Below are 11,414 nucleotides of genomic sequence, written 5' to 3'. Positions count from 1 at the left end.
AGCCCCAGCGCCCATCCCCACCTCGCTTGCCGTGGGGCTGGAGCCCAACCGCTGGTCTTGGCGGACCCGTTAGCAGTGGCACAAGGGGTTAAGCCCACTGAAAAAGTGAAATTCTTCCCTCTGTCCAACACTCAGATAAAGTGACTCCCAACAAGAAAGAAGCTACTGGTAAATATTGAGGAAAAACCATGGAAGCAAGAAGGAGCCTGGTCCTTCAGCGCCTGCGCCTTGTGCTTCCTAATCTCACAGCATCCATTGCAGGAGGCTCCATCGCCTCGCACGGTGCCCGGCTCAGCCCTCCAGACCCCGGGGACGCTCCTGCCCACCCCAGCTCCGCTGGCGGCAGGCCGGGCTTGGGGCAACCAAACCGCCCACCGTGCCTGCCCTCTATCTCTTATGACCCTTGTTCCTCTGCTTGATGTGGTTGGGGGCAGCGGCGTCGCGGCGGGTGCAGAAGTGCTTGGCCACCAGTTGCCGGCACTGCTCGCACCGCACCGTGCAGCACCAGTGGAATTTGCAGTTGCAGCTGGCCACCACCTCCGTCCTCCTCTCCTCTACTCGGAGACCGCACTCGGTGCAGAGCCGCCGGCAGCTCCTCTTCTCCCACTGCGAGAGGTTCTTGCCGGTCTGCAGGCACTCGCGACCCTCGGTGCCGTGGTGACCCAAGCTGGCATTCCTCGTGCAGTAGTCGGGAGAATCCTCCAGGAAGACGAGCTCCGTGGCATGGACGTGGTGGAAGGTCTCTGCCGTGGCCCCACGGCTGTCGGCACTGTTCCCGGCTCTCATCCGCCTCTTGTCCATCTCCAGCTTGTGGGCTTGGTCGTATTTTATCTTCAGGTAGTTCCCGATCTCACGAAACTCGGCGAGCTGAAGCCAGCAGGTCTGGATGCTGCAGCTGCCAGACACCCCGTGGCACTTGCAGGCTCGCTTCATCGTGGCTTTCACGGCCTTGGTGAAAGAGGTGGAGAAATGAGGAGCAGCAGAGCATCATCATTTAAATCACAAAAATCAGGCTCTAGAGCACTTCTAATTCAGGGAGCAATGGGTCAAAAGTGGCTCATGCTTGGCATGACTGCAGGTCCTTCCAAGACACGAGCTGATGTTCTTATTTCAGCTCTTGGAAAACATCTGTCCCCCTTCAATAATTTCAAGGACAGAGTGGGTACAAACTCTTGTCTCCAGCCCTTGCAGGAGCTATTTCTCTGGGCCAGGAAAGCAGTGCCTTTGTCAGGTCATGCCCTTCTCACTCTGCTCACCTCGCTCATCACAGCATCAACCCATCATCCCTCTCAGAAGTTTCATTCAAAACGTGTGAAACTGCTTCAGAATAATCATACCCAACCTCTCTGCATCTCCTCCAGGCCAAGCACTTCACAGATATTATCTACCTATCTCCCTCTGGTATTTATAAGGTCCCAATCGCTGGTATCTATGTGAGATTAAGCCTCGACACACCCTATGAGATAGGTATGTTAAGTGTTGCCATCCTTGTTTTTACAGACAAGGGGGTTTGGCAAGGTGCTGACAGCCTCTGCCAGCCCAGGCGGGGAGCGGCGGGCAACTCTGGCAACCGGCTTGTGAGCCGGGCCAGCTCACACCTGGTTTCCCCAGCCAAATAGCTTGGAAATGCATATTGCAAGAAAGTAAGGTGGTTCTTGCTTTGTTTTACAGACCAGACGAGCGGTAGGTGAGTATAAAACCCGTGCATTCCTTGAGTAAGTGGTGTGTGTGTGCTAGCACTTAACAGCATTACACACAGCTGCAGAAGCTGGGAGTGGGAACAACTCTTCCTGCAGTTCCTTGTGTTTGGGTTTAGGGCCAGATTCTGGTTGTGGTTTTTTTCCCCAGGCAAACACTACAGGGCATAGATTGTCACAGAGGGATGGAGACAGGGACCTGAACAGCCTACTAGACTCTTGGATTTTGTTTTTAATATAGACATTACTATTATTATATATTTGACTTACAAGTCTCCCGACTTCGTTGTTATGCAGGTTAATCAGCGCGCGGGTATCATGTCCGGTTTCTAGAGCATCCACGAAGAGCTTGGAAATCCTCTCCCCAAAATCCACGTTGTCACTGCATCCTCCCCAGACCCAACCTCGGCCACCTGCAAGAAAGACGCACACTAAGCGCAGAACCACCCTGTCGGGCCAAATTCTGCCCTGAAATCTGGGGGTGGGGGGAGCTGTGTGTGGGGATGGAGAGAGGGCATCAGCCTGTCCTGAAAGGGCAGCTCACCGACGCGGCCGTTCCTGGAGTCATCGCAGCCGCAGCTCTCGAAGTCTCCCATGCTGCAGTTCCTGGTGAGGGTGTACATGACGCCGGCCGAGCTGATGGCGTGTACAAAGGATGTTTCCCGGGTAGCTGGGGGAGAGAGGAGGAAAAAAAGCTGTCACATGCAAACACAGACATCAGTCCCGATTTATTGGGAATGAAGACATCCTGTGCTGCAAAAGTGCAAGAAGGAAAAAAACCAAAACAAACCCAAACCAAAACAGTTTGTGCAAAAGGTAAGGTGCTACAGAAAGTAAATGCTCATGATTGGAGTCTTTTCAGGCTTCAGCATCAAGGGTTTCAGCAATTTGGTATAATGTTATGCAGATGTCCATGCAGGGGATGGAGTTTCTTGGCGAGAGCAGGATCTTAAGGAATGTCCCAGTCCTGCTCTGGCCAAGGTTAGTTATCACTCCCTTCCCCTGGCACTCAGTTCATCTCTGTCCTTTCCTGCTGGGGGGGTATGTCTGTGCTTTGATCTTGCCTGCTGGGGAAAATCCGTCATTGATGATCTCGTTTCAGTCGGTCGTTGAACCTGTGCTAACAGCTATCTGCACCCACACTTCTGATTCAGTTTCTTTTTTGCCTTTCCTAACAGATTCAAATAGAGGTGCTACTCTGGGGAAAAAAGAGATTTCTGCTTGTCGAAGAAGATAGTATTGAAATATATGCACAATTTTCTTATGAAGACAGTTTCTTAGTGCACACTTCTGTTTTCTCCCTTTCGTCTGTCCTGCGCTTCTCCCCGTTCCAAGCTCAGGTGCCTCCAGCGTTGCATTCCCTGGGATGCTGCCCACAAAGTGGCAGAAGCAAGCCCACGGAGCAGCACTGTGGGAAGGCCCGAGCTCCAGCCTAGCACGGATAGAGATCCAGAGAGAGCCTGGGATTCCTAGGAAAAATGCTAGCACTATTTATTACACTAATTAATACAGAGAGAGGAAAAACAACCGTGATTTTGGGGACACTAAAGCCCTTCTCCATCAGTCGGTTTAATGAGCAGCACTGGCTCTCTCCAGAGCACATCCCGGCTCGTACCCAAAGGCATCCCGGGATGGGGATGCCGGTGCCGGCAGGTAAAGGTGCACTCACCGCTGCGGAGCCGGTTGTGGGTGGAGAGCTGCAGGGCGCTCTCGGGGCAGTTCCAGCGCTCCCACCCAAACTGGAACTTGCACTCCTCCATCCCGCTGTGCGCCCCGGCCGCCACGCTGCTGGAGTACGTCAGGTAAGCCTGATGTGGGAAACAGCAGGGTTAAAATCCACCGCGTTTTACCATTTATCGATGAAGACAGACGTAAACAGGCTGTGAGTCCTTTCCCTCATTACTCGGCAGGACTTGGAGCTGATACGCGCTGGGAAGCCTGGTTCCTTGGAAAAGTACTATTTCCCATTTGCAAACCAAAATTGCTCTACTTAAATTCCTGACAGTCCGTGTGTTAATTACCTTAGGTCCCGTCATCAGAAAGTTATTCACAGACCTGAAACAAAGAAAAGAAAATGAATCGCACAGCTTACCACGGGCTGAAGAGCATCCCTAAAAAATGTCCTTTCCACTGAGTTGGATCCTACCATGCTGCTGCGTGGAGAACAGCACCGTAGACCCCCGCGATGGAGAAGATGAGGAAGGTGCTTCTCTTCATGGCTGTCACAAGGAGCAGGGTTGGACCCCTTTTGCTGATCCGTAGCTCTCCGCACCGATGGTCCCCGAGTGAGCAGGGCCGCCTCCCTCCGCTCCTTCCCAAGGTGAGCTATCAGGATGGAGGAAAGCTGCAGGAACCTACAACCCTGATATTTATAAGGTGAAGTTGTGAATAGTCAAAACCCCCCATTCATTTGCTACCCAATGACTTAATGTGGTAAAAAAGCTCCCGCTCCAATGGGTGACAAGGAACCGCCTAAGGTTGCACTTCAAAAGACGGTGCGGTGTCCCTGGGAGCGGGATGGTCTGAAGGAGAGCAAACTTCCCTAACAATGGGACACTTTTAACTCCCTTCCCCACCACCAGCCACCCCTTTCTGCTGGCCCCGAGTCTGCTTTTGCCTTCTCCTTTTCATCCTCTGCTTGCCAGCAGAGGATCAGCCCCTTCGTCCCTCCAAAATAACAAGCTGATGCATTTCTATAGTTCCCCTGCTATCTGCCTGCTCCCTCCTACGAGAACTCCCCGAGGAGTTTTAACAACTGTTCTGTTAAGATCTATAGGGGATAGACCTCCCAGGTCTTCTTGATTTGAAGGGATGCGTTTAATGGTGGGGCTTTTTTCCCCTTCTCGCCTCTTTATGATGAAAGTTTCTGCATTTCCATCCTGATAACAGCGTGCATGGCTCGGGAGCGTTCAGAAATCTCTCTAATTTACACGGCTGCAGCTTGGGAATTCTGTGTGAATCATTTATGTGGTTTGCTCCATGCTCCAACGCTGTAATTAGGGGAACAGTTTTCTGGGGTTAGCAATTTCCCTAGGGTGAAGGCTGCCGCAGCAGAAGTACGGCTGCTTGCTGGCTCTGCAGGCGGGAGCCCTGCCCGCACCCCCCGAGCAGAGCGAGGGGCCTCCACCGCTGCTGAGCCATCGGCTATGCTCAGGAAGGGAAAATCCTTATCAGAGGAAACCCAAAAAAGCCTCTTAGTAATTACAGGCAATATCATTAAGGGTTGTAAGGAGCTGTGATGCTGCAGATGGAGCAACAGCAAGATGCTGTTCATGGAAACCTCTTGATCTGTTTTCCTGTGGCTGAATGGTCCCAACCGGGGGCTGGCTCACCCTGGGCAGGGATCCTGCCCGCTGAGTAGGGCAGCGTGGGTGCTTAGCCCAAAAGCAGTGCCATGCCAAGCAGCCCCCCGGGCTCTGCCAGGCACTTCCCCATGGCACATGGACACAGCATCTGCCCGGCACTGGCCATGGACCCAGCATCGGCCCGGCCCTGGCTCGGTGGCAGGGCAGAGGTGCTGCCCTCCTCTTCCTCCTCCTCCTCCTCTTCCTCTCAGCTCCCTGGCTGACCCCTGGGTACACTCATCTCCTGGTGTTAATCGCTGCTACTCCAAGGGGACTCACGAAGGGGCTGCAAATGTGAGGTTCAAGGGAATGGGACTGCACCGCACATGGGGGCTGTGCCACGAGCAAAAGGGACCACAGAGGGATAAAGCCCATCTTTGCACCCGGGTGAGCAGCCGCAGCCAGCGGTGCTACGGTCAGGCAGGAGGCTGCACCTTCAACACGTTTGCAAAGTGCTTTGCTGTCTTGCCGTGAAATGCATGAGCGCGTTGCAAAGCCAGCAACCTGCCCTCTGGTTTGACACATCGCAGCGCTGGATGTCTGAAGCGCAGGTTTATCCGCTCAGGTCCCAGGCTCCTGGGGAGCTGTCACTCCTCTCCCTCCTGCCCAGGAGCAGGCAGATGAGCTCCTCGCTGTTCCTGGATGCAGAAAAGACAGGGACTTTCCCTGTCCTGCTGCCCACCGGCACGTTAGCCAGCGAGGGGGGAACCCTCTCCCGCCAGACCCTGCAGAAGGGAAACCTGGAGTCGGTCGGGCAAAGCCGCAAACAACTGTTTGCAGGCAGAGGATTAAAATTGCAGATTGGTTGAAAAGCAGGGATGCAAAATACCTTCCAAGTGAGCACAAAGCTGGTGTAGTCCCGCCAACATGGCAAAATCCTCTGTGAGTCAGCATTTTAATCACTACCATCCCAAACAGACCCTACTTGTTAGAGCTGTCAAAGGGCAATTACTGGGAATAAAGTGTTTCCCATGTATCAGTGAAGTTCATTGATTAATGCCCACGCATACGGTTTGGAAATCTGCTGTGCGTTTTCTATACGCACGCAGGTCATTTGGGGGTTTGTGTCTGGCTGTCCCTGGGGGTGTATTGATGTGGGGGTGTGGGTGTTTTTTTTCTTGTCTGAGAGAGCTTGTACAGCTAAAAAAATGTTGGTGTGTCTGCTATGTCAGTTCACACATGATATTCCTATCACACGCCAGAAGAATAACAGCATCTCTGGGCGTGAAGCTCTGCCAGAGGCAGTCGCTGCAGTTGGCAGGATCACACAGCTATTTGCCTGGGCTATTAAAAATGTCCTTTCCAATTAAAGTCACAGGAATCTTAAAAGTCACTTGTAACGTCGTCACTTACGCTAGTTGTCAGCAAACAAAGCAGCGTGCTGGGACAAGCCTTCCTGTGCTGCTGTGGGGTTTTTTCTGCATTTATAGCTCGATCCGGGTAAGTGGAAGCCAGTGCTGCTGTGGGGTCATCCAGCCCGGCAGACGGACGGGACTGCAACAATCCCAGTCGTATTGCTGCTGGACTTCCCCACCTTAGGCAAAAGGAGACTTTGGTCTTGCTGTGTTAATAGGTTTTGTACTTCTAGAGTGCTTCATGCAATGTCCTTGAAGTAAAAGAGATTAAATATATCTGTCTCTTTGCAGTTGGGTAAACTGAGGCACGGAGACAGGTGCGCCTGGGTCTCAGGGTAAATTAGTGGCAGAGCTGGCCTGGGCTTAGCTGTTTGGAAGCTGATTTTGGTGCTTTGCTCCGAACATCACCGGGTGCATGTGGTTGAAGCCAGGCCGGGCGCTGGAGGGCTGCCGGGGTGTGTGCTCCCCCATCACCCATGAGAAACGCCCGCCGGTCGCAGCCTGGGTCGCCTGAGCCGTAGGTCCCATCCGTGAAATGACACCGAAGGAGTTTCCCTTTGGTTTTCCCACTACCTAGAAACTTGCTTTTGGTTTGGTTTTGGATGGGGAGGGAAAGAAAAATCTGAAAGGAAAATTCTGTTGCGTTTACCTGGTTATGCAGAAAATGAAGTGTCGGTCGTTGCGGGCAGGCTCAGACCTCAAAGCGAGCTGTCAGCCGTCCGGTGCGGTGGGACCGCCGGAGTTTTCAAGCAGGCTGCTTGAAAAGTGATGTCCTGAATGTCAGCTGGAGCCCCTTGGCTCTACCGATAAAATATTGATGCTTGCTTTCTTATTTTCTTGCTGTGTGACCACACAGCCAGTGCTTTTCACCGGATGATACAAAATATTTTAGGATTTCGTATCTGCCCTAAGTCAAGAGACAGTAATAGTGTATATACAGCCCCACGCATCCATAAAGCCTTCTTCATGTCAGAATATGGGTTTTAAGGGAAGGCAGACACGAGATAAATCAGTTTATATCAGTGCCACACACTGTGCCAGGTGGTGGGTCCCGGCTCTTGACTTGTTGGGGCAGCGAGCCCCATGGCTGTGGAAAACAGGAAAATAAAGCACAGACCACTTGCTAAATTGCCCTTGGCAGGTGACAGATTCAGACCCTTAGCGTTAAATCCTGCATTGCTGGCTTCATTACAATAAAAATCCACCTGGGTGATTAGAAAGCCACCCCCACGCTGGTGAGGTGAAGGACGTTTTATGGTGCTCTCCCGCACCGCTCGCCCCGGGGAGCCACCCAAGCCCCCGCGGTGATGCCGTGCCCCTGGTCTGGATGCAGCCAGCCCCTCAGCAAGGGGGATGTGTCCCTTGGCTTCAAAATACTCCATCGCAGGGGACTGCAGCCACAGGGCAATCCTCCTGCATGCACAGGTCTACGCAGGAATTGTGTTTGGTTTTTTTTTTATTTTCAATCTTCCCAACTTTCCCGTATTGGGGAAAATATGTCCCCATTGCTCTGCCTGCTGCGGGGTCCCTTGTGGACTGCTGTGGTTCCCACTGGGAGCAAACACCGGCACGACCCCAGCCCTGGACCGACCAACACTGGTGGGAGTTTTGCCTGTCTAACGAATATGTTTTGATTAACGAATGGTAATTGAGGATGGAGGTGAAACTGAAATCAGGTTTTATGCCACACCTAGCCCACGGGCTTAGTCCTCTTCATTCCTATTTTGGCACATAGTTAGGAGTGGCCCAGCGTTCACTGAAAACAAGGTTAAAATGTCTAAGAGTGCCAGCTCAGGGTGTGCTTTCCTAGTGACAAAATCATCCCAAGGAGTTCCTGGCTCCCCGCAGCGCTCGGTCCCCCTCAGTTGTACCAATGCAATCAGTTTTTCTGTCTTTCTTTTAATCCTGATTCCCAACACAAGCTCATGTGCGGCGTGATGGGGTGAGCAGTGGACTTCATCAGAGGGGCCAGGAATGAGCAAGTCCAAGGTAAGTGGCTCTGCTGCTGAAGGAAACACGTCCTGGAATAGAGTACAGGACCATCAGGATGCCAAAACCCAGGACCACAGGAGGCTCCACGTTGCGCAGTTAGGGCTTTATGTCTTTTGGTTTCAAGAAGCAAAAAAATTTGGTTTTGGAACCAAATTCTGATTTTTATCAGCCACAAGCTGGGTGGGGATATGGATGCTTCCCAGCAAGGGCTGTCAAGGTGATTTGGGAAGAGGGGAATGTCCTGATGGGGGTCGTAGAAATGGCCCCTGTGTGCATAGGACATTGGGTTTAGGCTAGAAAAGAGAAGATGGAGCAAATGAAGGGAGGAAAAACCTCTTTTTTTCCCATCAGCTAGAGGCAGAGCAAGGGGGTCAAGGGGGAGATTTAATTTGTTGGGGGCCTATCATGTGTCAGGAAAGAGACGGGTGAGCACGGCCCTGCCATGGCAGGGTGAGAGGGGCTGGGGGATGGGTGGGGGTCCCTCCAGCCCCATGGGGGGGGGGGGCCCCCCCCACCCCCATCGACTGCTCCTCCCCTCTCGGGGGCATCGGCTGGAGGGGGCTGTTTGCCCTGCGAGCAGCAGTGCCTGTTTCCCCGGGGAAAGTCACTTGGTGATCCCCAGATTCCCATGCAGTGCTGCCAGCCCTGGATTCCCCCCGGCACCGGGGTGTGGAGCTGAGCGGCTCACCCGGCCAGGATGGCTGCTTGTCGGTGTGGGGTGAGCCGGGAAGGGTGCAACCCCCGGCCAAATTGTCTGGGGAAGGCTGTGGGCACTGCTGGGCTGGAGGCACGGGCGAGCTGCGCATCTGCTGAAGCAGCAGCTCACACGAGCGTTCAAGACAGCAACCTCAGCCCGGGAGCCAAGCCAGGACGTTGCTCACGGGAGGAACAAGGCTATTTCACTTGCAAGCAGATAAAGGGCATTTCTTCCCCTTCCTTCCCCCTGGTTTTGCATTGCATGTTTTAAAGCTGTATTTTTCCACTATCTTCTCACTCCAGTGACTTCCCCACTCCCCTCCTAAGCCTCTATCTCCCTGTCCTCACCCGTTTCCAGACTCCCAAAGGCAGCTGCCTTGCCTTCCCAGCACGGGGGCAACGAGCAGATGAGCCTGCAGAGTCAAATGTCTCAATCAAAGCTCTGACACATCCCTCTGCGGAGGCGCAGGCAGCGGCATCCCCTCTGCGCTGCGGAGGGAGGTCACATCTCCCGCCCCAAACTCTCCCAACCCCTCCAGAGGAGCAGAACTTCTCCTTCCTGAGCATCTGTGCCTGGAAAAGGGCTGTTGTGGGGCTGTTGGTTCATCCTGGCTGAGGTTTGTAAATCCCAATGGCTTCTCCACACCTCTGTCTCCACAGCATCCAAAAATGATGCAAAGTTACTTTTGGGTAATGACGCATCCAAACTTGGTCCTGCTGTGTCTCGAGCTCCCCAAAAAGCAGGGCAGAGTAAAACACCCGCGTTTAGATCAACTTTCAGATCTCAACTATCTGGTCAGCCCTGGAGATGCTCCATGACCTGATCAGCCTCCCCTCACCTGCCTCCTTTAGGTGTGTCCTTCAAAGCCTACCGGGCTGTTTACACAGCAGCGTTACAAAGTAGGGACAAGTGGTTTGTTTTTCTCTCCTTCTTTAAAGGAAGTGTCATGCAAAGCGGTGTTAGTGCAGCAGATAGGTTACTGCCTGGGCATCTGCATGAGGGGAACAGATCTCTGTCCTGGCAATGTGTCACCTCAGCAGATAAAAGCCTGTCCGGGAAGAGATTGGGCACTTGATATGGAGGAAAATTATCACCTTCTTCTTAATCATTCCCGGCCAAACTCAAGTTAAATTAACTGATTACAGCCTGGCTCATGTGGTGCTTCCCAGCCTTTCGCAGCGTGGCTCCCCGCACTGTCCCTTCGTGGCTGTGGCTTTGTCACCCCATCCATGTCATGTCACGGGGAACAGATTAAGCCCAAACATCTTCATTTCTGAGCTGGGGATACGTGTGTCGGTGCTGGCTGTGTCTGGCACGCTGAGTGTCAGAGGTCTTGAGACTCGCAGAAGAAAATGATGATTTGAGCTACGAATATTTTCTTAAAACTCATCTTTATTTCTTTGGACAGAGATGATTCTGAGTGCAGAAAGCTGAGGCTTCCTCTGGGGGATCCTGGGCCAAAGAGTAACTTTAAAAGCATTTTGAGTCTTGCTGGGAAAAACAAAGTAAGGAGAAAACTTACTTCTGGCACCTGCTTTGCCCCAGGAAGGTGGTGGGGGACCTGTGCTGCTCGGGGGCTCGCTCCCCCCATGGTGCTGGCTGCAGCTCCGGCACTTTGCTCGTCTTCCCCCCAAGGAAGCTCTTCTTGCCTTGCCTGTCTGTGCACAGGCATCGACCTGCGTATTTCCATTTCTTAATGGAGCAGGGCGCCGATGTCATGTTCATATATATACTTTAATCAGCCTGTGGATGAAGGCAGTGCCATGCATTTATTAATCTTTGAGGTGGGAGGAGACGTCTCCAGTGTTACTTGAGTTCAGAGTGAGGTGACAACTCGTGGCAAGGTCTCTGGCTTTACTAAACTAGTTTTAGACCTTTACTGTTTGGTTTAAAGTTGACTCGATGGGAATGTGTAGGTGGGGATCCACCTCACTGGTCTGGCTTGTCAGCATTCTCCAGGCATGGAGACTTGTTAGGACCCTCCATAGGCTGAATTTTTCCCAGTGACACCCTTTGAAAACAGCTTTCCTTGATCATATTCCCCCCTCCAATCCTGAACTGTGGTAGTTTTGGAGGGAGTTTTGCCCAGTCCCTTTAAGGATGAAACCAGCACGTTTTGCATCCATTAATTCAGAGCGGGTGGAAATGGAGCAAACCCCCCAGTGCCACGATGAAACACAACGGTGCAGCGTAGCACAAGCAGAGGGTGCAGTGGCTGGCGGGGATGCCTGCGGTGGTGTCCCCAGGCAGTGTACCCCGAGCAGTGTCCCCAGCAGTGTACCCTAGGCAGTGTACCCCGGGCAGTGTCCCCGGGCTGTGTCCCCCTGGC

At 52.9% G+C, this 11,414-nt stretch overlaps 1 protein-coding gene across 1 annotated transcript; it reads right to left on the bottom strand.

The window, feature by feature from the left end:
• Positions 1-387: 387 nt before the first annotated feature.
• On the bottom strand, positions 388-3,914 carry WNT8A (wingless-type MMTV integration site family, member 8A). Its single transcript, XM_009700312.1, has 6 exons — positions 3,844-3,914; positions 3,719-3,752; positions 3,367-3,505; positions 2,242-2,367; positions 1,968-2,110; positions 388-948 (listed from the first exon to the last, which is right to left on the bottom strand). The coding sequence occupies exons 1-6, from the start codon at positions 3,912-3,914 to the stop codon at positions 388-390; spliced, it is 1,074 nt and encodes a 357-aa protein (XP_009698614.1).
• Between the last annotated feature and the right edge of the window lie 7,500 nt (positions 3,915-11,414).

Source organism: Cariama cristata, unplaced genomic scaffold, assembly GCF_000690535.1.
Source record: "Cariama cristata isolate BGI_N322 unplaced genomic scaffold, ASM69053v1 scaffold7655, whole genome shotgun sequence".
Lineage (NCBI taxonomy): Eukaryota > Metazoa > Chordata > Aves > Cariamiformes > Cariamidae > Cariama > Cariama cristata.
Note: the sequence above shows the minus strand (reverse complement) of the source record. Positions and strands in the feature narration are given on the sequence as shown.

Bases quoted from the DNA above. Each gene is read 5' to 3' on its own strand.
- WNT8A (XM_009700312.1), bottom strand. From the start codon at position 3,914: ATGAAGAGAAGCACCTTCCTCATCTTCTCCATCGCGGGGGTCTACGGT. The intron at 2,368-3,366 runs GTGAGTGCACCT...TCTCTCCCCCAG, and splicing joins CCACAACCGGCTCCGCAGCG to CTACCCGGGAAACATCCTTT. The intron at 949-1,967 runs GTAAGTCAAATA...TCTTTCACCAAG, and splicing joins ACAACGAAGTCGGGAGACTT to GCCGTGAAAGCCACGATGAA.